The sequence below is a fragment of the Procambarus clarkii genome, chromosome 15 (assembly GCF_040958095.1).
Source record: "Procambarus clarkii isolate CNS0578487 chromosome 15, FALCON_Pclarkii_2.0, whole genome shotgun sequence".
In the NCBI taxonomy this organism is placed as follows: domain Eukaryota; kingdom Metazoa; phylum Arthropoda; class Malacostraca; order Decapoda; family Cambaridae; genus Procambarus; species Procambarus clarkii.
The window spans coordinates 21,368,072-21,394,628 of record NC_091164.1 but is presented as its reverse complement, the minus strand read 5'-3'; the positions used below and the strand labels follow the sequence as shown (position 1 = coordinate 21,394,628).

General features: G+C 44.5%; 1 protein-coding gene across 1 annotated transcript in view; it reads left to right on the top strand.

The window, feature by feature from the left end:
• The window catches only part of LOC123759125 (zwei Ig domain protein zig-8), a 267,274-nt gene that overhangs the window by 157,291 nt on the left and 83,426 nt on the right, over positions 1–26,557 (top strand). Inside the window, exon 2 of the mRNA XM_045743995.2 lies at positions 3,232–3,300. Coding sequence (XP_045599951.1) covers positions 3,261–3,300 — 40 coding nt within the window. The 5' untranslated portion in view covers positions 3,232–3,260. The remainder of the gene's footprint in view (positions 1–3,231; positions 3,301–26,557) is intronic.

Below are 26,557 nucleotides of genomic sequence, written 5' to 3'. Positions count from 1 at the left end.
TTGCAGGTTATAGTTGTGTGTGTGTATACTAAAGTCTTTGAAAATGTAATAAGTTATTACGAAACGTGTTCAAGTGTCGCGTCAGACTAGAAATAAAAAGGAATTTTGGAGAATTGATTTTTCAATTACCATCGACAGTGAAAAGAAACATAAGAAATATTGAAAAAATTCGTGTTAGAATTATTAATCTTAATTTTTCGGTCATATTTAAGAATATATGCCTACAGGAAAGACTGCTACCAAAATATACTAATATATATATATATATATATATATATATATATATATATATATATATATATATATATATATATATATATATATATATATATATATATAAATATATATATATATATATATATATATATATATATATATATATATATATATATATATATATATATATATGTATGTATATATATGCAATTGACGATCACAAAACACTGGATTTTCCGCATGTATATATGTATATATATGTGTGTGTGTGTGTGTGTGTGTGTGTGTGAGAAAGCTGCATGAACGCGCAAGCCATATATCACTAAGAACTCTTTGACCCGGCCAGGATTCGAACCCATGCCGTCCAGGATCACCCCTAAACGTACACAGTACCGTGACCACCGCACCAATGAACGATCATTGGTGCGGTGGTCACGGTACTGTGTACGTTTAGGGGTGATCCTGGACTGCATGGGTTCGAATCCTGGCCGGGTCAAAGAGTTCTTAGTGATATATATATATATATATATATATATATATATATATATATATATATATATATATATATATATATATATATATATATATATATATATATATATATATATATATATAATGTTTCATTTAATATGACAAATTCTGTGTTGATTATCTTCTTGTTTAAGGCTTCTATTCCTCTGACTTGTGCTCTTGCGTCTTGGTTTAATTGGAAGAGGATTTCTTGCACGAGGAAGTAAACATAAATTATGCAGGTAATTTAATATAATTGTGTATCGTGGAGAAATGTGTGTAAGAGAGCGGATATATAACCCACGATCTTTGTAATCTAAGCTTCTTGTCTTATTGTCTTAGTAGTTTCCTTTATTTGTTTAAATGAAATGGTAACTATGTTCCATATGTAGTTATAGTCGCAGTAGTTTCTCTTCTCATTCGTCTTCCTGCAACGAGAGGCTGACGATCAATCAATATCTTATTATAGCCATAAAAGTTAGAATCGTATTAAACCAACTGAATAAAAGGTGGAAACGATCGATCATTGTCAACTGACTACCATAGTTAGTGATGGTTCAACTAATTGCCGCAAGAGGGTTAATGAGAGTGAACGAAAGAGGGTGCAGGGAGGAGGTGCCGAAGATGAGGAAGCGAGAGTGAAGAGTGTGGCCCAAGTGAGGGAGATCGACCCAGTTGTGGAGCACACTTGAGGCATTCTTAGTAACCACCGAGGAATCGATGTGGAGAGGGCGGAGTGGGCGTGTGAGGGCGGCCAGGTTCTCCGCTCCGGGCCAAGCCATGAGGATATGAAAGATTCAGACCGCGATTGTGCGGTCAAGGAATTGTTGTGAAGGATCTGAAACAATGGAATAAATTATTTCGTGAGTTGAAGGAGATATTGTAGAGCTGTGTACAGTAGCCCTTGTGACGCAGTGGTAACGCAGCTTGTCCTGTACAGTAGCACGTGTGACGCAGTGGTAACGCAACTTGTCCTGTACAGTAGCCCTTGTGACGCAGTGGTAACGCAACTTGTCCTGTACAGTAGCCCGTGTGACGCAGTGGTAACGCAGCTTGTCATGTACAGTAGCCCTTGTGACGCAGTCGTAACGCAACTTGTCCTGTACAGTAGTCCTTGTGACGCAGTCGTAACGCAACTTGTCCTGTACAGTAGCCCGTGTGACGCAGTGGTAACGCAACTTGTCCTGCACAGTAGACCGTGTGACGCAGTGGTAACGCAACTTGTCCTGTACAGTAGACCGTGTGACGCAGTGGTAACACGTAGTAAAGTAGTAAATTACGTAGTTTACCTCACCCAACATAACTTTACCTTACCTGCCCTTTACCTAACCTTACCTAACCTTACCTAACCTTACTTAACTTTACCTTGCCATACCTCTCTTTTCTTAACGTAACCAAATCTTACATTGCCTTACCTAACTTTACGTTACCTTACCTTAGGTTACCTCACCTTACCTTATCTTACCTAACCTTACCTTACCTAACCTGGTTGATGGGGTTCTGGGAGTTCTTCTACTCCCCAAGCCCGGCCCGAGGCCAGGCTTGACTTGTGAGAGTTTGGTCCACCAGGCTGTTGCTTGGAGCGGCCCGCAAGCCCACATACCCACCACAGCCCGGTTGGTCCGGCACTCCTTGGAGAAAATTATCTAGTTTCCTCTTGAAGATGTTCCCGCAATATTTCTTATGCTTGCTGGGAGGACGTTGAACAACCGCGGACCTCTGATGTTTATACAGTGTTCTCTGATTGTGCCTATGGCACCTCTGCTCTTCACTGGTTCTGTTCTGCATTTTCTTCCATATCGTTCACTCCAGTACGTTGTTATTTTACTGTGTAGATTTGGTACTTGACCCTCCAGTATCTTCCAGGTGTATATTATTTGGTATATCTCTCGTATCCTTTCTAGTGAGTATATTTGGAGAACTTAGAGACGATCCCAATAATTTAGGTGCTTTATCTCGTCGATGCGTACCGTATATGTTCTCTGTATTCCCTCTATTTCAGCAATCTCTCCTGCTCTGAAGGGGGAAGTGAGTACTGAGCAGTACTCAAGACAGGACAGTACTAGTGATTTGTATAGTACAACCATTGTGGTGGGATCTCTGGATTTGAAAGTTCTCGTAATCCATCCTATCATTTTTCTGGCTGTCGCAATATTTTCTTGGTTATGCTCCCTAAACGTTAGGTCGTCAGACATCATTATTCCCAGATCCTTTACATGCTGCTTTCCTACCATGGACACATTTGATTGTGTTTTGTACCCTGTATTATGTTTAATTATTATTTTACCTTACCTAACCTTACCTTATCTAACCTTACCTAACCTTACCTTATCTAACCTTACCTTACCTAACCTAACCTTACTTTACCTTTCCTTACCTTACCTTACCTTACCTCACCTAACCTAACCTTACTTTACCTTTCCTTACCTTACGTTACCTTACCTAACCTAACCTTACCTAACCTCTGCACCAGGGAAGTTGACAGAGTGGTTGTTGGTGTTTCAGATGAGCGGCGGACCGTTGGTGCAGCTCCCATGATGCGCCTCCTTGTCCTCTACTGCCTCCTGCCCTCTGGTAAGTCCTCTACTGCCTCCTGCCCTCTGGTAAGTCCTCTACTGCCTCCTGCCCTCTGGTAAGTCCTCTACTTCCTCCTGCCCTCTGGTAAGTCCTCTACTGCCTCCTGCCCTCTGGTAAGTCCTCTACTGCCTCCTGCCCTCTGGTAAGTCCTCTACTTCCTCCTGCCCTCTGGTAAGTCCTCTACTTCCTCCTGCCCTCTGGTAAGTCCTCTACTTCCTCCTGCCCTCTGGTAAGTCCTCTACTGCCTCCTGCCCTCTGGTAAGTCCTCTACTTCCTCCTGCCCTCTGGTAAGTCCTCTACTTCCTCCTGCCCTCTGGTAAGTCCTCTACTGCCTCCTGCCCTCTGGTAAGTCCTCTACTGCCTCCTGCCCTCTGGTAAGTCCTCTACTGCCTCCTGCCCTCTGGTAAGTCCTCTACTGCCTCCTGCCCTCTGGTAAGTCCTCTACTGCCTCCTGCCCTCTGGTAAGTCCTCTACTGCCTCCTGCCCTCTGGTAAGTCCTCTACTGCCTCCTGCCCTCTGGTAAGTCCTCTACTGCCTCCTGCCCTCTGGTAAGTCCTCTACTGCCTCCTGCCCTCTGGTAAGTCCTCTACTGCCTCCTGCCCTCTGGTAAGTCCTCTACTGCCTCCTGCCCTCTGGTAAGTCCTCTACTTCCTCCTGCCCTCTGGTAAGTCCTCTACTTCCTCCTGCCCTCTGGTAAGTCCTCTACTTCTTCCTGCCCTCTGGTAAGTCCTCTACTTCTTCCTGCCCTCTGGTAAGTGCCTAACTTCACAGAACCATCAGTAAATACATAGGTTTCAGCTGGTTTGAGATTTTGAAGATGACTGTCAATAGCTTCTAATTTTATACATCTCATAGTTTCAGTGTTATACATTTGTTTTGCACTGATGGGGGTATAATGCAAAGAGACCTGCACATCTTTCCAAGGGGGAATATATCAGGATTAAGAGACACATTCAGTTTCATAAGATTATAGGCACAACAGCTGAGCCACACACTGTAAGGAGCTTTCTGCGGAGGATTGAGGGAACAGTCAGAATTGTTTAGAATAGTTCTCAATTTAATTTGAATAGAGCTCGGGGGATCATTATTTTTAAAAGTTTTGGTACAAAACATAGTACTAAGTAGAACTATTCTCTAATAAATATAAGGTAATCTTAGTTCCTTTCTCACGTTAACAATTCTGAGAGTTGTAGGACAACCCAGGATGATGCGCATGGCATCATTCTGTACTACATCTAGGCCTTATAGTTGTTAAGGAGCAAAATTAAGAAGATGCAAGGCATAATAATCAACAACAGATCGTATAAAGGCAACATAAAAACTACGAGCATATTTTATGTTAATGCCAAATCCTTTGCCAACAAGAGTTTTGAGAGGTTTAAGACGCTCAACAAGTTTTTTACGCAGGTTGCTGACGAGATTTGTATCATTAACCTCGACTCCAAGATATTTATAAGACTCACAAGTCTCCACGGGCACTCCATTAATAGTATAATTAGCATGAAGAGAATGGGGAATAAGATAAGAACCCTTGTTTTATCAACAGAGATTATGAGGCCACATTCTACTACTTTCTTGGAGAATGCATCAAGTAACACTTGTAGCCTTGGTTTACTGTGTGCCATAATACAAATATCATCAGCATAACATATAACAGTTTCAGTAGGTTGTACAGGTATGTCATGGATAAGTTTGTGAATAAGTATATTGCAGAGCATAGGGCTTAGAACACCACCTTGAGGTGTGCCTAGTTCCATCTGTTCTTGTACTTTTAATTCCTTTAAATAGTACACTAGCACGCCTGTTGGATAGGTAGCTCTTTATCCAACTCAGAAGATTACCTTTGATTCCAAATTCAGCAAGTTACTCTAATATTATTTCGCCATTCGCTACATCGAAAGCTGACTTTAGGTCAATAAAGGCTGCCTGTCACCCATCCTGTGAGTGTATAAAATATTCAGTAAAACATGTTTGTGTGCTACAGTTGGGCATAAACCCATATAGGTTAGGAGTCAGTTTTTCTTTGACTTGAAACATGATACGACTGAGAACAATTCTTTCCAAGACTTTTTACACACGCAGGATGTAAGGGAAATGATCTGAATTTTTGAGAGTTAGGTTTAGGAATTGGTCTCTACTTTGTGTCAATTTCTTTGGCAAGATACCTTGAGAGAGGCTGGTATGATAGAGGTCATGCAGAGGGTGGCTAGGGACATCATTCAGTAAGCTCAAGGTGTTATAAGTCATACCATCCTCACCAGGGGCAGTTTGTTTAGGTTTCCCATACCTAACGTACTACATTTTCGGTATCACCCCTACAATTGTTCGCTCTAGAGAAAAACGCAACATTAGGCCTTCAGCAGAGCACATCTATATTGGTGGGGAAGAGGACAGGTTGACTAGTTCAGTGGTTACAAGGGAGGAAGTTATTAAACAAATAGTAAAATTAGAAGCCAACAAGTCCCCAGCGCCAGACGAAGTGTCGCCAGGGTGCTTAAAGAATGTAAAGAAGAGCTTTATGAGCCCTAGTCTTACTCAATAAATCATTACAATCGAGCAGAGTGCTGGAGTCGTGGAGAGTTTCTAATGTCTTACCAATTTATAAGAAGGAAGATAGATCACTCGCGTCCAACTATCGGTCAACGTCTATTTTGGGGAATTTTCCTGAATATATTATTGCTAAAGCAATTATTTATGGATCTTTTGTGAACCACTATTATCTGTTTTTCAGGATGTAGACGAATGGCAGTCAATGAATCAATAAACCAGACATTTAAGGATAAGGATATTGATTGAGTGATTGTCATTCGTCTATATCTTGAAAAACATTAATAAATGATTCACAATATGGCTTGACTAAGGGCTGCTCATGTTGACGAATTTATTTTCACTCTATTGCTGCATATTTGAGGCAGTTGATAGTGGAAAAGATTGTTATGTTGGATACCTTGACTTTAACAAAGCATTTGGTAGAGTACAACAGGAAAGCCTGATTACAGAGCGAGAGGTTCATGACACTGGGTGCTATCTTGAGTTGTGTTAAAAGGCAATACAACTTAAAGTTAAAAGTTTAACACAACTGCATGGTTTTGTTAAAGGAAACAAAGGGTTAGTGCAAATTGTGGCGAAGCTTCCTCCTACCGTGCCACTGTTCACTTAAGGGAATACCTCAGTCACTTACAGAGTCCCTCACTCAGCCTTGTACCCCCATTAGGAGTGAGGTAATATTGGCAGCTCCGAGGTCTCCAATCTGCACTGACCCAGACCCAGGCTCCCAGCTGCTGCTGCTGCTGAGTTACCCACCACAAAAGTCTGTACACTAAGGTCACCAATCTAGTTACTACCTCACTTACTGCCAGATAATTTATATTAATTCACTGGTGAATAGCCTCAGCATAAAGTTTCTTAATCGTATTCAGTGTTCAAACCCAGTCTCAAGCAAACAATATGGAGTGTGAAGATTCGAATAAATTCGAACACAATATGTAAAAATTACATAAATATTTGCTGAAAAAAATGGTACACTGGCTTAGGGTCAAATAATAAAATAACGGTCAAAATATGGCAACATTGCTGTGGAATTCGATGAGAGTATGGCAACATCTCTCAACAAATATTATAAGATCTCATTAGGCTTTTATTCTACTCGCTGTTCTCCAGCAAATAAAATATAACTTAAATCTTACACCTGTAGATGTTGCCATAATCTCTGAAATAACAATTATTCTTGTTCAAGTAAACACGAGCGAACCAACAAGGTTGTACATATAACTATATGTATATATCAGCTCACACTCGCCACAAGAAAATCACTCCGCGTTCATAATTTAAATCAACATGTTATCAGACAAGGTATTTGGGAGAAAATTTGATCCACCTTAATACCATAGAATGTCTTCTTCAGTCTTAGCAGCTTGTTTATTATTATTTAATTATTATTAATATTATTAATATTATTAATATTATTATTATTATTATTATTATTATTATTATTATTTTCTACCACAGACGTGGCCACACATTTACAATGCTAATCAGCATATATACATTTTCCATTTTCTTCTGTCCTCCATGGACAGGATGAGAGGTCTGTTAAACATATAGTTCAGGGATTTATTGAACAATCAACCACAGAAGGTGATTGCAGTGCTTTTAAAATGTTTATCTAACCTACAGACATAAATACATAGATACACAGGGTTACGTCTGCCCTACATAAAGTGGTCGATGTGTTCTTTAAATAGTGGCATTAATGTGCATTTACAAAGGTGAAATGAAATTCTGATCAGCTTCCACGTATAATGTATACATATACATACGCACACGTATGGGAACAAGCCAGAATGGTCCCCTGGACAATATGCAACTGAAAACTCACACCCCAGAAGTGACTCGAACCCATACTCCCAGAAGCAACGCAACTGGTATGTACAAGACGCCTTAATCCACTTGACCATCACGACCGGACATAATGAGGTGATAGCCGAGGCTATTTGAACCACCCCACCGCCGGCACTCGGATAGTTATCTTGGGCATAGCATTTTACCAAATCACCTCATTCTTAGGGGCACACGTGAGGAACACAAATGCGAACAAGCCAGAATGGTCCCCTGGACAATATGCAACTGAAAACTCACACCCCAGAAGTGACTCGAACCCATACTCCCAGAAGCAACGCAACTGGTATGTACAAGACGCCTTAATCCACTTGACCATCACGACCGGACATAATGAGGTGATAGCCGAGGCTATTTGACGTATATATATAGTCATACCATCCTCACCAGGGGCAGTTTGTTTAGGTTTCCCATACCTAACGTACTACATTTTCGGTATCACCCCTACAATTGTTCGCTCTAGAGAAAAACGCAACATTAGGCCTTCAGCAGAGCACATCTATATTGGTGGGGAAGAGGACAGGTTGACTAGTTCAGTGGTTACAAGGGAGGAAGTTATTAAACAAATAGTAAAATTAGAAGCCAACAAGTCCCCAGCGCCAGACGAAGTGTCGCCAGGGTGCTTAAAGAATGTAAAGAAGAGCTTTATGAGCCCTAGTCTTACTCAATAAATCATTACAATCGAGCAGAGTGCTGGAGTCGTGGAGAGTTTCTAATGTCTTACCAATTTATAAGAAGGAAGATAGATCACTCGCGTCCAACTATCGGTCAACGTCTATTTTGGGGAATTTTCCTGAATATATTATTGCTAAAGCAATTATTTATGGATCTTTTGTGAACCACTATTATCTGTTTTTCAGGATGTAGACGAATGGCAGTCAATGAATCAATAAACCAGACATTTAAGGATAAGGATATTGATTGAGTGATTGTCATTCGTCTATATCTTGAAAAACATTAATAAATGATTCACAATATGGCTTGACTAAGGGCTGCTCATGTTGACGAATTTATTTTCACTCTATTGCTGCATATTTGAGGCAGTTGATAGTGGAAAAGATTGTTATGTTGGATACCTTGACTTTAACAAAGCATTTGGTAGAGTACAACAGGAAAGCCTGATTACAGAGCGAGAGGTTCATGACACTGGGTGCTATCTTGAGTTGTGTTAAAAGGCAATACAACTTAAAGTTAAAAGTTTAACACAACTGCATGGTTTTGTTAAAGGAAACAAAGGGTTAGTGCAAATTGTGGCGAAGCTTCCTCCTACCGTGCCACTGTTCACTTAAGGGAATACCTCAGTCACTTACAGAGTCCCTCACTCAGCCTTGTACCCCCATTAGGAGTGAGGTAATATTGGCAGCTCCGAGGTCTCCAATCTGCACTGACCCAGACCCAGGCTCCCAGCTGCTGCTGCTGCTGAGTTACCCACCACAAAAGTCTGTACACTAAGGTCACCAATCTAGTTACTACCTCACTTACTGCCAGATAATTTATATTAATTCACTGGTGAATAGCCTCAGCATAAAGTTTCTTAATCGTATTCAGTGTTCAAATCCAGTCTCAAGCAAACAATATGGAGTGTGAAGATTCGAATAAATTCGAACACAATATGTAAAAATTATACACGTATATACACGTATATATATACATTATACACGTATATACACGTATATATATATATATATATATATATATATATATATATATATATATATATATATATATATATATATATATATATATATATATATATATATATATATATATATATATATATATATATATATATATATATATATATACACATACACAAATACACACACATACATACATACATTTATGGCTCTTCTATTCTGAGAGGGTAAGTTAGCTGATAGAGAAACTAGTGTTTTATTAAGCACGTAACACTGAAGGTGATTAAGATGCTTTTACAAGCTCAGGTTATATAGTTACATCACATACATACATTGTATAATTGATACATTACATGGTCAATCTTGGGTACAAGTCCAATATATCATCAAGTGTTCCAGTACTCATATAGTAGTTACAAAGTTCAGCATACCTTAGCCCAGGAGGGCGAAAGTCAGTCAATATGGGACATTCTACAATATAATGTATATTGCATTATACTATGTAATATTATACACAGCAGCCTATTGTGCTTATTGTGGGTGGTAGATTATTCTACCATTAATCCGCCAGGTTGTCCACTTGGTTAATGTACAGCTGTCAGCAGAACCCTACAGCTGTCAGCAGAACCCTGCAGCTGTCAGCAGAACCCTGCAGCTGTCAGCAGAACCCTATAGCTGTCAGCAGAACCCTACAGCTGTCAGCAGAACCCTATAGCTGTCAGCAGAACCCTACAGCTGTCAGCAGAACCCTACAGCTGTCAGCAGAACCCTACAGCTGTCAGCAGAACCCTACAGCTGTCAGCAGAACCCTACAGCTGTCAGCAGAACCCTACAGCTGTCAGCAGAACCCTGCAGCTGTCAGCAGAACCCTGCAGCTGTCAGCAGAACCCTGCAGCTGTCAGCAGAAGCCTGCAGCTGTCAGCAGAACCCTGCAGCTGTCAGCAGAAGCCTGCAGCTGTCAGCAGAACCCTGCAGCTGTCAGCAGAAGCCTGCAGCTGTCAGCAGAACCCTACAGCTGTCAGCAGAACCCTACAGCTGTCAGCAGAACCCTACAGCTGTCAGCAGAACCCTGCAGCTGTCAGCAGAACCCTGCAGCTGTCAGCAGAACCCTACAGCTGTCAGCAGAACCCTGCAGCTGTCAGCAGAACCCTGCAGCTGTCAGCAGAACCCTGCAGCTGTCAGCAGAAGCCTGCAGCTGTCAGCAGAACCCTGTTGATACCTGGTTGATTACCTGGTTGATGGGGTTCTGGGAGTTCTTCTACTCCCCAAGCCCGGCCCGAGGCCAGGCTCGACTTGTGAGAGTTTGGTCCACCAGGCTGTTGCTTGGAGTGGCCCGCAGGCCCCATACCCACCACAGCCCGGCTGATCCGGCACTCCTTGGAGGAATAAATCTAGTTTCCTCTTGAAAATGTCCACGGTTGTTCCGGCAATATTTCTTATGCTTGCTGGGAGGACGTTGAAACAACCGCGGACCTCTGATGTTTATACAGTGTTCTCTGATTGTGCCTATGGCACCTCTGCTCTTCATTGGTTCTATTCTACATTTTCTTCCATGTCGTTCACTCCAGTACGTTGTTATTTTACTGTGTAGATTTGGTACTTGGCCCTCCAGTATCTTCCAGGTGTATATTATTTGATATCTCTCTCGTCTTCTTTCTAGTGAGTACATTTGGAGGGCTTTGAGACGATCCCAATAATTTAGGTGCTTTATTGCATCTATGCGTGCCGTATATGTTCTCTGTATTCCCTCTATTTCAGCAATCTCTCCTGCTCTGAAGGGGGAAGTGAGTACTGAGCAGTACTCAAGACGGGACAACACAAGTGACTTGAAGAGTACAACCATTGTGATGGAATCCCTGGATTTGAAAGTTCTCGTAATCCATCCTATCATTTTTCTGGCTGTCGCAATATTTGCTTGGTTATGCTCCTTAAACGTTAGGTCGTCAGACATTATTATTCCCAAATCCTTTACATGCTGTTTTCCTACTATGGGTACATTTGATTGTGTTTTGTACTCTGTATTATGTTTAAGGTCCTCAACTGTAAATACAGTTTCACTGTAGACTCCGTCAGAGTTATGCTCCGATCACTATAATTATAATGAGCTTTCAGCTTCACCAAACTTTATGTTATTAGGCCTAATATTGCACAGCTGTTTGTACCAATGTGGTTATCGCAGACATTCTGCAGCGGTCCCCAGTACCCAGCAGCTGTCCCCAGTACCCGGCAGCTGTCCCCAGTACCCAGCAGCTGTCCCCAGTACCCAGCAGCTGTCCCCAGTACCCAGCAGCTGTCCCCAGTACCCAGCAGCTGTCCCCAGTACCCAGCAGCTGGCCCCAGTACCCAGCAGCTGGCCCCAGTACCCAACAGCTGGCCCCAGTACCCAACAGCCGGCTCCAGTATCCAACAGCTGTCCCCAGTACCCAACAGCCGGCCCCAGTACCCAACAGCTGGCCCCAGTACCCAACTGCTGGCCCCAGTACCCAACAGCTGTCCCCAGTACCCAACAGTTGGCCCCAGTACCCAACAGCTGGCCACAGTACCCGGCAGCTGTCCCCAGTACCCATCAGCTGTCCCCAGTACCCAGCAGCTGGTCCCAGTACCCAACAGCTGCCCCCAGTACCCAACAGCTGGCCCCAGTACCCAACAGCCGGCCCCAGTACCCAGTAGCTGTCCCCAGTACCCAGCAGCTGGCCACAGTACCCAACAGCTGGCCACAGTACCCGGCAGCTGTCCCCAGTACCCATCAGCTGTCCCCAGTACCCAGCAGCTGGCCCCAGTACCCAACAGCTGCCCACAGTACCCAACAGCTGGCCCCAGTACCCAACAGCCGGCCCCAGTACCCAGCAGCTGTCCCCAGTACCCAGCAGCTGTCCCCAGTACCCAACAGCTGGCCCCAGTACCCAATAGCCGGCCCCAGTACCCAACAGCTGGCCCCAGTACCCAACAGCCGGCCCCAGTACCCAACAGCTGTCCCCAGTACCCAACCCAACCCAGTACCCAACAGCTGTCCCCAAATGAGAAAGACGAAAGCAACAAGGAGAAAGATAAGGGCAATACCGAGAATGAATGCAGAAACGAGAAAGTTGGAACAAAAAACACAGAGGTAGCCAAGTCGTGCACGGGTACAAACAAGAATAATACAATCACAAATGAAAATATTTGCTGGTATTATGCAAAAGGACAGTGTAGATATGGGCCCAGAGGCACGGAATGCTCATTCATGCACCCACGGAAATGCCGAAACTGGTTAGGGAAAGGCAGATGTCGTTTTGATACAGAGTGTAGATATTTTCACCCTAAGCTATGCACACTCTCAGTCAATGAGAGGAAATGCTACGATCTTCACTGCCCCGATTTCCACGTCAGAGGTACACAGCGCCATATAAGAGAAGAAGTCCAACATAATAGCCCTGAAAATTTTTTAGAGGCAGGTACAAACAGAGGGAGAAACAGACAGGCAGAAACGTGGCAGGAGTACGGATGGAGAGGGGGAAATGCCCAAGACTGGACTACAGTTCGTCATCAAGCCCACACATACTACACCCCCCAACTACACAGAGACTACCACACTCCCCAGTATCACTTCCAAAACTGGACAAACCATTGCCACAACAACACACCCTGGGTCAGGGTAGAGAGGAGGGAGAACTACCAAAACCTTCCAGAAGTTACACACAATATGGACAATCATTCATATTTGCAAACATTCAAGGTTTAAAGCCAAAGTCAAGAAATAAAGTTAAGTTCATAAATGGCCTTCTATTAGAGTCAAACTCAATATTTGGGGCATTTACGGAAACTCATACAAAAGATTACATGGATGGTGAAATCTGGATTCCAAATTATAATTTATATAGATGTGATAGAAAAACTAGGTCAAATGGAGGAGTAGGTCTGTATATTAAAGAAGACCTGGTATGCACAGAACTACTAAATTCAACTAATGAGGTGGTAGAGGTACTTGGAATGAAGGTAGAGAAACTAAACCTAATTATTATTCTAATATATAAACCGCCAGATACAACGATTGAGGAATTCACAGAGCAGATGCACAAAATAGAGAACATACTTGACAACCTAGCAAACCCAGCTCCAGATATTATCTTTCTTGGAGATTTCAATTTACCGAGTCTAAGATGGAGAACGGCAAACACAAATATCATAGGGAATGACCCGGGAAATAACCAACCACAGGTTAGAGAACTTTTGAGATTCTGTGACAAATTCTCGCTCAATCAACAGATTACAGAACCAACTAGGAACGAAAACACACTAGACTTGTTATTCACAAACAATGATGAACTAATCAGGGATATCACAATCTCAGATACTTCATACTCAGACCATAAGCTCATTGAAGTGCGAACTAGCATAAATAACGGTAGTAGGTCTAAGAGACCCAACAAGCGAGAAGGAATATTCAATCAATTCAATTTCAACAATAAGAGGATTGACTGGGAAAAAATAAATGTAGACCTTGCAACCATTCAATGGGAGACGGTCTTAAGCGACAAAACTCCCACACAGGGAATAGCTCAACTGACAGCTGAAGCTTACAAGGTCTGCTTGAAGCACGTACCTGTGAGGAGGGGCAGAAAGAGGACCACTCTAGAAAGAGAACGGAGACAACTGTACAGGAGAAGGAAAAAAATAACGGAAATGCTTCGGCAGACACAACTATCACAAGCAAGGAAAACAAGCCTAAGCAGGGAGATTGAGGAAACAGAACAAACGTTGAAGCGATCATATGAGTCTGAGGAAATGGAATTGGAACAGAAAGCTATACAAGAGATAAGGAAAAATCCGAAATATTTTTTCACATACGCAAAATCAAAATCCAAAACCTCGACCAGTATTGGACCGTTAATTACAAATGAAGGTACGTACACAGAGGACAACAAAGAGATTAGTGAAATTCTAAGAAGCCAGTATGAGGCTATGTTTAGCACACCAATAAACAACATGAAAGTTGATGATCCAGACAGCTTCTTTATGAATGACATTCAAGCTGCAGATAATATAACGGATATTACCACAAACTCGGAAGACTTTGAAAGAGAAATTGATAATATGCCTATGCACTCAGCTCCTGGGCCTGACTCATGGAATTCAATATTCATAAAGAAATGTAAAGTACCAGTAGCGAGAGCACTCAGCGTAATATGGAGAAAGAGCCTGGATACAGGGGAGATACCAGCAGCATTTAAATCTGCAGATATAGCTCCGTTGCACAAGGGGGGGAGTAAAGCCTTGGCAAAAAATTATAGGCCAGTTGCACTAACATCACACATAATAAAAGTGTTTGAAAGAGTGATTAGGAATCAAATTTCTAGTTTTATGGAAAACAATGAATTGCACAATCCAGGACAACATGGATTTAGAGCGGGAAGATCCTGTCTGTCACAGTTACTCAACCACTATGACAAAATCACAGAAGCCCTAGAAGAAAAGCAAAATGCAGATGTTGTATACACATACTTTGCAAAGGCGTTCGACAAATGTGACCATGGGGTGATAGCTCACAAAATGAGGTCAATGGGAATAACTGGAAAAGTAGGACGCTGGATACTCAATTTCCTGTCTAACAGAACACAAAAAGTAACAGTCAATCAGATAAAATCGAGTCCAAGCGATGTTTAAAGCTCTGTACCTCAAGGTACAGTCCTTGCACCGCTACTGTTCCTTATTCTCATATCTGATATAGACAAAAATACACGTCACAGCTTCGTGTCGTCCTTTGCAGATGACACAAAAATCAGCATGAAAATTACCTCTGCTGAAGACATTGAAAAACTACAAACAGATGTCAACAAAGTTTTTGATTGGGCAGCAGAAAATAACATGATGTTTAACAGTGATAAATTTCAGGTACTCAGGTACGGCAAAAATGAGGATCTGAAACATAATACAGGGTACAAAACACAATCGAATCTTTCCATAGTAGAAAAACAGCATGTCAAGGATTTGGGAATAATGATGTCCGACGATCTAACGTTTAGGGAGCATAACCAAGCAAATATCGCGTCAGCCAGAAAAATGATCGGATGGATTACGAGAACTTTCAAATCCAGGGATCCCACCACAATGGTTGTACTCTTCAAGTCACTTGTGCTGTCCCGTCTCGAGTACTGCTCAGTACTCACTTCCCCCTTCAGAGCAGGAGAGATTGCTGAAATAGAGGGAATACAGAGAACATATACGGCAAGCATAGACGAGATAAAACACCTAAATTATTGGGATCGTCTCAAAGCTCTCCAAATGTACTCTCTAGAAAGGAGACGAGAGAGATACCAAATAATATACACATGGAAAATACTGGAGGGTCAGGTCCCAAATCTACACAGTAAAATAACAACGTACTGGAGTGAACGATATGGAAGAAAATGCAAGATTGAACCTGTGAAGAGCAGAGGTGCCATAGGCACAATCAGAGAACACTGTATAAACATCAGGGGTCCACGGTTGTTCAACGTCCTCCCAGCGAGCATAAGAAATATTGCCGGAACAACCGTGGACATCTTCAAGAGAAAACTGGATGGTTTTCTAAGAGAAGTTCCGGATCAGCCGGGCTGTGGTGGGTACGTGGCCCTGCGGGCCGCTCCAAGCAACAGCCTGGTGGACCAAACTCTCACAAGTCGAGCCTGGCCTCGGGCTGGGCTTGGGGAGTAGAAGAACTCCCAGAACCCCATCAACCAGGTATCAACCAACCAGTACCCAACAGCCGGCCCCAGTACCCAACAGCTAGCCCCAGTACCCAACAGCTGGCCCCAGTACCCAGCAGCTGTCCCCAGTACCCAACAGCTGGCCCCAGTACCCAACAGCTGGCCCCAGTACCCAACAGCCGGCCCCAGTACCCAACAGCTGGCCCCAGTACCCAACAGCTGGCCCCAGTACCCAACAGCCGGCCCCAGTACCCAACAGCCGGCCCCAGTACCCAACAGCTGGCCCCAGTACCCAACAGCCGGCCCCAGTACCCAACAGCCGGCCCCAGTACCCAACAGCTGGCTCCAGTACCCAACAGCTGGCCCCAGTACCCAACAGCTGGCCCCAGTACCCAACAGCCGGCCCCAGTACCCAACAGCTAGCCCCAGTACCCAACAGCTGGCCTCAGTACCCAACAGCCGGCCCCAGTACCCAACAGCCGGCCCCAGTACCCAACAGCTGGCCCCAGTACCCAACAGCTGGCCCCAGTACCCAACAGCTGGCCCCAGTACCCAACAGCCGGCCCCAGTACCCAACAGCTGGCCCCAGTACCCAACAGCTGGCCCCAGTACCCAACAGCTGGCCCCAGTACCCAACAGCCGGCCCCAGTACCCAACAGCCGGCCCCAGTACCCAACAGCTGGCTCCAGTACCCAACAGCTGGCCCCAGTACCCAACAGCTGGCCCCAGTACCCAACAGCCGGCCCCAGTACCCAACAGCTAGCCCCAGTACCCAACAGCTGGCCTCAGTACCCAACAGCCGGCCCCAGTACCCAACAGCCGGCCCCAGTACCCAACAGCTGGCCCCAGTACCCAACAGCTGGCCCCAGTACCCAACAGCTGGCCCCAGTACCCAACAGCCGGCCCCAGTACCCAACAGCTGGCCCCAGTACCCAACAGCTGGCCCCAGTACCCAACAGCCGGCCCCAGTACCCAACAGCCGGCCCCCTTTACCCAACAGCCGGCCCCAGTACCCAACAGCCGGCCCCAGTACCCAACAGCCGGCCCCCTTTACCCAACAGCCGGCCCCAGTACCCAACAGCCGGCCCCCAGTACCCAACAGCCGGCCCCAGTACCCAACAGCTGGCCCCAGTACCCAACAGCCGGCCCCAGTACCCAACAGCTGGCCCCAGTACCCAACAGCCGGCCCCAGTACCCAACAGCCGGCCCCAGTACCCAACACCTGGCCCCAGTACCCAACAGCTGGCCCCAGTACCCAACAGCCGGCCCCAGTACCCAACAGCCGGCCCCCTTTACCCAACAGCCGGCCCCAGTACCCAACAGCCGGCCCCAGTACCCAACAGCCGGCCCCCTTTACCCAACAGCCGGCCCCAGTACCCAACAGCCGGCCCCCAGTACCCAACAGCCGGCCCCAGTACCCGACAGCCGGCCCCAGTACCCAACAGCTGGCCCCAGTACCCAACAGCTGGCCCCAGTACCCAACAGCCGGCCCCAGTACCCAACAGCCGGCCCCAGTACCCAACACCTGGCCCCAGTACCCAACAGCTGGCCCCAGTACCCAACAGCCGGCCCCAGTACCCAACAGCCGGCCCCAGTACCCAACAGCTGGCCCCAATACCCAATAGTTGTCCTCAGGGATGCCATTTAACTATGCCTATAACTGCACCAATTTTTAATAATATATAATTATTCTTAGGCACAATATATAGTGGATTCCAATATCTTGTTTTTATAGCCAACACTAAACATCTGATTCCAATAATATAATTCTCAAAACCTCCCAAACATGTTCCACAGTTGCTTTAAAACACTACTGATGATCATAGTTATTTTATATATTTCAGTACCTTCTAATACCCAATTGGTATACCCAGTACCCTATAATACTAAATTCTTATTTCAAGTACCCTGGTATAATATCATACCATACTATACCAGGTACCCTGGTATATAATATCATTCCAGTACCCTAGTATTGGTATAGTATCATACCAATATATCCTGTGTTATATTCACAGTTGCACAAATGTAAATACACAAATAATTTTACTAGTACACAAGTGTGGATTTGTATTCTGTTAGCATGTATGTGAGAAGACATTAACATATATATATCCAGTACCATATTACAGCCTACCGGTGTTCCAAATACCCCCCCCCCCTACAGTACCGAACTGGTATACTAAGTACCCTACAGTACCATACTGGTATATGAAGTATCTTACGATTCCCTACTGGTATACCAAGTATCCTAACATACCCTATAGTTATACCAAGATCCCTACAATACCTTACTGGTATACTAAGAACCCTAAGATACCCTACTGGTATACCAAGTACCCAACAATACCCTACTGGTATACCAATTACCAAACGATACCCTAATGGTATACTTCCATTATGGTATAGTATACTATGTATACTAAGTACCTTACGATACCCTACTGGTATACAAAGAACCCTACGATATCCTTCTGGTATATCAGTAGGATGTCAAAGGGTTATCATAATATATCATAGGATATCATACTAACAACATACTGGCGTGGACGACATGGAAGAAAATGCAGAATAGAACCAGTGAAGAGCAGAGGTGCTATAGGCACAATCAGAGAACACTGTATAAACATCAGAGGTCCACGGCTGTTCAACGTCCTCCCAGCAAGCATAAGAAATATTGCCGGAACAACCGTGGACATCTTCAAGAGAAAACTAGATTGTTTTCTTCAAGGAGTGCCGGACCAACCAGGCTGTGGTGTGTATGTGGGCCTGCGGGCCGCTCCAAGCAACAGCCTCGTGGACCAAACTCTCACAAGTCAAGCCTGGCCTCGGGCCGGTCTTGGGGAGTAGAAGAACTCCCAGAACCCCACGCAGGTACGGTACTGGTATACCAAGTACCCTACAATACCCTACTGGTATACCAAGTACCCTACGATACCCTACTGGTATACCAAGTACCCTACGATACCCTATTGGTACACCAATTGCCCTAGTATCCACGACGGGGTATACTGACGTATTATAATATTTATATTTTAATACATAATATTATTCATTGTTATGAATGATACATATAGTAATAGTGTGAGTACGTAAAGCTGAGTCATGATTACACATGAAGGAAAAAGCTTTGTGTTTAAAGTTTGTAAATAATGTTATCTCATCATTCTGTTATGTGTCATTATTATTTTTTGAATCATTATTGTTTCCCGCTTTCTTACCGATCAGCACAAACTGGCTTAGAGTCGCTTGACATCATTATCACTTGAGGACGAGAACAATTTCCACACCATTAAAATGTGTCAAAACCCTAAGCATTCTGTACTGGTGAACTGAGCAGTGATGGTGAGCCACCTGAGTGGTGCTCGGCCTCGACCTCCACGTCCAGAATGGTGATACATTTTCATTTTTCACAGCACATATGTCAGCTGTCATGAGCCTCCACTGTTATGTCAGCTGTCATGAGCCTCCACTGTTATGTCAGCTGTCATGAGCCTCCACTGTTATGTCAGCTGTCATAAGCCTCCACTGTTATGTCAGCTGTCATGAGCCTCCACTGTTATGTCAGCTGTCATGAGCCTCCACTGTTATGTCAGCTGTCATGAGCCTCCACTGTTATGTCAGCTGTCATGAGCCTCCACTGTTATGTCAGCTGTCATGAGGTATTATGCCAGCTGTCATGAGGGCTAAAGCTGCTTGCATCCTTCTCTTATCTCTTACATCCATTCTACAGGTGTCCTGATCCTGTTGCCTGTTGTCACATACATTCTGCATCTATCCCAATTGTTCCATCACTTAGCATAAACATTCTATATGAACCAATCGTTCTGCATATGTCGTCAACATTCTTCACGTGTACCCAACATTTTACATCTGTCACCAACATGCTTCATCTGTCGCCAACATGATTCATCTGTCCCCAACATGCTTCATCTGTCGCCAACATGCTTCATCTGTCGCCAACATGCTTCATCTGTCGCCAACATGCTTCATCTGTCGCCAACATGCTTCATCTGTCACCAACATGCTTCATCTGTCACCAACATGCTTCATCTGTCGCCAACATGCTTCATCTGTCGCCAACATGCTTCATCTGTCGCCAACATGCTTCATCTGTCTCCAACATGCTTCATCTGTCACCAACATGCTTCATCTGTCGCCAACATGCTTCATCTGTCACCAACATGCTACATCTGTCACCAACATGCTTCATCTGTCCCCAACATGCTTCATCTGTCGCCAACATGCTTCATCTGTCACCAACATGCTTCATCTGTCCCAACATGCTTCATCTGTCGCCAACATGCTTCATCTGTCGCCAACATGCTTCATCTGTCCCAACATGCTTTATCTGTCCCAACATGCTTCATCTGTCACCAACATGCTACATCTGTCACCAACATGCTTCATCTGTCGCCAACATGCTTCATCTGTCGCCAACATGCTACATCTGTCGCCAACATGCTTCATCTGTCACCAACATGCTACATCTGTCACCAACATGCTTCATCTGTCACCAACATGCTTCATCTGTCGCCAACATGCTTCATCTGTCACCAACATGCTTCATCTGTCGCCAACATGCTTCATCTGTCGCCAACATGCTTCATCTGTCACCAACATGCTACATCTGTCACCAACATGCTTCATCTGTCACCAACATGCTTCATCTGTCGCCAACATGCTACATCTGTCACCAACATGCTTCATCTGTCACCAACATGCTACATCTGTCACCAACATGCTTCATCTGTCACCAACATGCTTCATCTGTCGCCAACATGCTACATCTGTCACCAACATGCTTCATCTGTCACCAACACGCTTCATCTGTCGCCAACATGCTTCATCTGTCACCAACATGCTTCATCTGTCGCCAACATGCTTCATCTGTCGCCAACATGCTTCATCTGTCACCAACATGCTACATCTGTCACCAACATGCTTCATCTGTCACCAACATGCTACATCTGTCACCAACATGCTACATCTGTCACCAACATGCTTCATCTGTCACCAACATGCTTCATCTGTCGCCAACATGCTACATCTGTCACCAACATGCTTCATCTGTCGCCAACATGCTTCATCTGTCGCCAACATGCTTCATCTGTCACCAACATGCTACATCTGTCACCAACATGCTTCATCTGTCACCAACATGCTACATCTGTCACCAACATGCTTCATCTGTCGCCAACATGCTACATCTGTCACCAACATGCTTCATCTGTCACCAACATGCTACATCTGTCACCAACATGCTTCATCTGTCACCAACATGCTTCATCTGTCGCCAACATGCTACATCTGTCACCAACATGCTTCATCTGTCACCAACATGCTACATCTGTCGCCAACATGCTTCATCTGTCACCAACATGCTTCATCTGTCGCCAACATGCTACATCTGTCACCAACATGCTTCATCTGTCACCAACATGCTTCATCTGTCACCAACATGCTTCATCTGTCACCAACATGCTTCATCTGTCACCAACATGCTTCATCTGTCGCCAACATGCTTCATCTGTCGCCAACATGCTTCATCTGTCACCAACATGCTTCATCTGTCGCCAACATGCTTCATCTGTCACCAACATGCTTCATCTGTCGCCAACATGCTTACATCTGTCACCAACATGCTTTCATCTGTCACCAACATGCTACATCTGTCACCAACATGCTTCATCTGTCACCAACATGCTTCATCTGTCGCCAACATGCTACATCTGTCACCAACATGCTTCATCTGTCACCAACATGCTACATCTGTCACCAACATGCTTCATCTGTCACCAACATGCTTCATCTGTCACCAACATGCTTCATCTGTCACCAACATGCTTCATCTGTCACCAACATGCTTCATCTGTCGCCAACATGCTTCATCTGTCGCCAACATGCTTCATCTGTCACCAACATGCTTCATCTGTCGCCAACATGCTTCATCTGTCACCAACATGCTTCATCTGTCGCCAACATGCTACATCTGTCACCAACATGCTTCATCTGTCACCAACATGCTACATCTGTCACCAACATGCTTCATCTGTCACCAACATGCTTCATCTGTCGCCAACATGCTACATCTGTCACCAACATGCTTCATCTGTCACCAACATGCTACATCTGTCACCAACATGCTTCATCTGTCACCAACATGCTTCATCTGTCACCAACATGCTTCATCTGTCACCAACATGCTTCATCTGTCACCAACATGCTTCATCTGTCGCCAACATGCTTCATCTGTCGCCAACATGCTTCATCTGTCACCAACATGCTTCATCTGTCGCCAACATGCTTCATCTGTCACCAACATGCTTCATCTGTCGCCAACATGCTACATCTGTCACCAACATGCTTCATCTGTCACCAACATGCTACATCTGTCACCAACATGCTTCATCTGTCACCAACATGCTTCATCTGTCGCCAACATGCTACATCTGTCACCAACATGCTTCATCTGTCACCAACATGCTTCATCTGTCACCAACATGCTTCATCTGTCACCAACATGCTTCATCTGTCGCCAACATGCTTCATCTGTCGCCAACATGCTTCATCTGTCACCAACATGCTTCATCTGTCGCCAACATGCTTCATCTGTCGCCAACATGCTACATCTGTCACCAACATGCTTCATCTGTCGCCAACATGCTACATCTGTCACCAACATGCTTCATCTGTCGCCAACATGCTACATCTGTCACCAACATGCTTCATCTGTCGCCAACATGCTACATCTGTCACCAACATGCTTCATCTGTCACCAACATGCTTCATCTGTCACCAACATGCTTCATCTGTCACCAACATGCTTCATCTGTCACCAACATGCTTCATCTGTCGCCAACATGCTTCATCTGTCACCAACATGCTTCATCTGTCACCAACATGCTTCATCTGTCACCAACATGCTTCATCTGTCACCAACATGCTTCATCTGTCGCCAACATGCTACATCTGTCACCAACATGCTTCATCTGTCACCAACATGCTACATCTGTCACCAACATGCTTCATCTGTCACCAACATGCTTCATCTGTCGCCAACATGCTACATCTGTCACCAACATGCTTCATCTGTCACCAACATGCTTCATCTGTCACCAACATGCTTCATCTGTCACCAACATGCTTCATCTGTCGCCAACATGCTTCATCTGTCGCCAACATGCTTCATCTGTCACCAACATGCTTCATCTGTCGCCAACATGCTTCATCTGTCACCAACATGCTTCATCTGTCGCCAACATGCTACATCTGTCACCAACATGCTTCATCTGTCACCAACATGCTACATCTGTCACCAACATGCTTCATCTGTCACCAACATGCTTCATCTGTCGCCAACATGCTTCATCTGTCACCAACATGCTTCATCTGTCGCCAACATGCTTCATCTGTCGCCAACATGCTTCATCTGTCACCAACATGCTACATCTGTCACCAACATGCTACATCTGCCACCAACATGCTTCATCTGTCGCCAACATGCTTCATCTGTCACCAACATGCTACATCTGTCACCAACATGCTTCATCTGTCGCCAACATGCTTCATCTGTCCCAACATGCCACATTTGTCCCCAACATGCCACATCTGTCGCCAACATTCGCTACCATCCCCCAACACTGTACAGCTGCCCCCCCCCAACACTGTACAGCTGCCCCCCAACACTGTACAGCTGCCCCCCCCCCACCAACACTGTATAGCTGCCCCACCAACACTGTACAGCTGCCCCCCCACAACACTGTACAGCTGCCCCCCCCACCAACACTGTACAGCTGCCCCCCCCCCACAACGCTGTACAGCTGCCCCCCCCCACCAACACTGTACAGCTGCCCCCCCACCCCAACACTGTACAGCTGCCACCCCCCCCCACCAACACTGTACAGCTGCCACCCCCCCCACCAACACTGTACAGCTGCCCCCCCACCCCAACACTGTACAGCTGCCACCCCACCCCCCCAACACTGTACAGCTGCCACCCCCCCCCACCAACACTGTACAGCTGCCCCCCCACCCCAACACTGTACAGCTGCCACCCCCCCCCCCCACCAACACTGTACAGCTGCCCCCCCCCCCACCAACACTGTACAGCTGCCCCCCCACCCCAACACTGTACAGCTGCCACCCCACCCCCCCCCCCCCCAACACTGTACAGCTGCCACCCCCCCCCCCACCAACACTGTACAGCTGCCACCCTCCACCAACACTGTACAGCTGCCACCTCCCCAACACTGTACAGCTGCCCCCACCCCCACCCCCCCAACACTGTACAGCCTCATATATTCTTCACCCATCACCCACATGGTAATTAGCCCCAATATAACTATCAACATTGTCTCATTAGAAGGATAATTATACACTCTCCCAGCTGTAAATTACTGGAAGGAAACTCGCGTGTTTGATGGAGCTTAAGTCTGGTACAAATATTTGTTATCAAAAGGTAATTACGACAATTTTCCATAATTAGTGAGGAAATATGCGATTAAGTTACACTTCAGAGCCTCCCCAGCTTTGTGTGGGAGAAATATTACCTAATTAATTTGATTGGCTTCCACTACATCTCTGAGGAGGTTGTGTATGTACCTAATGGAGTTGTCATGACCAGGCTTTATATAGCAGGCTTCAGCTGCTGGTCCCCGCCATTGCATTTGTGTGTTGTCTAATGCAATGACTTCCGGCCATTTATTTCTTGTCTTGCATACTTTAACAACTATCAATACTACTGATTATTTAACATCTGCAGCATTTCCCTTACATATTTCTCCACTCTGTCAGTGTCATTAAATGTAGTTCCCTCAGTCTCAGTCTCCTCAGTCTTTAGTTTAGTAACTTTAGTTCCCTCAGTTCCCTCAGTCTTTAGTTTAGTAACTTTAGTTCCCTCAGTTCCCTCAGTCTTTAGTTTAGTAACTTTAGTTCCCTCAGTTCCCTCAGTCTTTAGTTTAGTAACTTTAGTTCCCTCAGTTCCCTCAGTCTTTAGTTTAGTAACTTTAGTTCCCTCAGTTCCATCAGACTTCCCTCAATTCCATCAGTCTTCCCTCAGTTCCCTCAGTCTTCCCTCAGTTCCCTCAGTCTTCGCTCAATTCCCTCAGTCTTCCCTCAGCTCCCTCAGTCTTCCCTCAGTCTTCGCTCAGTTCCCCGTGGCCAAATATTATCAATTATGGGACCAATCTCGCGGCAAACTGTGCTATCTGTACTATCTCAGATACCAAACTGTGCTATCTGTACTATCTCAGATACCAAACTGTGCTATCTGTACTATCTCAGATACCAAACTGTGCTATCTGTACTATCTCAGATACCAAACTGTGCTATCTGTACTATCTCAGATACCAAACTGTGCTATCTGTACTATCTCAGATACCAAACTGTGCTATCTGTACTATCTCAGATACCAAACTGTGCTATCTGTACTATCTCAGATACCAAACTGTGCTATCTGTACTATCTCAGATACCAAACTGTGCTATCTGTACTATCTCAGATATCAGCACAGTTTGGTATCTGAGATTGTACAGATAGCACAGTTTGGTATCTGAGATAGTACAGATAGTACAGTTTGGTATCTGAGATTGTACAGATAGCACAGTTTGGTATCTGTACTATCTCAGATACCAAACTGTGCTATCTGTACTATCTGAGATACCAAACCATCAGGTGATGGTATACCATTTAGTATGGGTCCTTGTCTGGGTTTGTGAAGGCTGTCGTAGTGTTCTCTCTCTTTCTGAGGTAATTATATATATATTTGTGCAGTTGAAGATGGATTATATGTAAAGTCAATTCCAAACTCTTTTTCATTGCGCATCATTCCTCACACTTTCTTACTTCTGCCCCCAACCTAATGACCGTGTTCTCTTATATAATGACCATGTTCTCTTATATAATGATCATGGTCTCTTATATAATGACCATGGTCTCTTATATAATGACCATGGTCTCTTATATAATGACCATGGTCTCTTATATAATGACCATGTTCTCTTATATAATGACCATGTTCTCTTATATAATGACCGTGTTCTCTTATATAATGACCCTGTTCTCTTATATAATGACCCTGTTCTCTTATATAATGACCGTGTTCTCTTATATAATGACCCTGTTCTCTTATATAATGACCCTGTTCTCTTATATAATGACCCTGTTCTCTTATATAATGACCCTGTTCTCTTATATAATGACCGTGTTCTCTTATATAATAACCGTGTTCTCTTATATAATGACTCTGTTCTCTTATATAATGACCGTGTTCTCTTATATAATGACCGTGTTCTCTTATATAATGACCGTGTTCTCTTATATAATGACCATGTTCTCTCATATAATGACCGTGTTCTCTTATATAATGACCATGTTCTCTTATATAATGACCGTGTTCTCTTATATAATGACCGTGTTCTCTTATATAATGACCCTGTTCTCTTATATAATGACCGTGTTCTCTTATATAATGACCGTGTTCTCTTATATAATGACCATGTTCTCTTATATAATGACCATGTTCTCTTATATAATGACCATGTTCTCTTATAT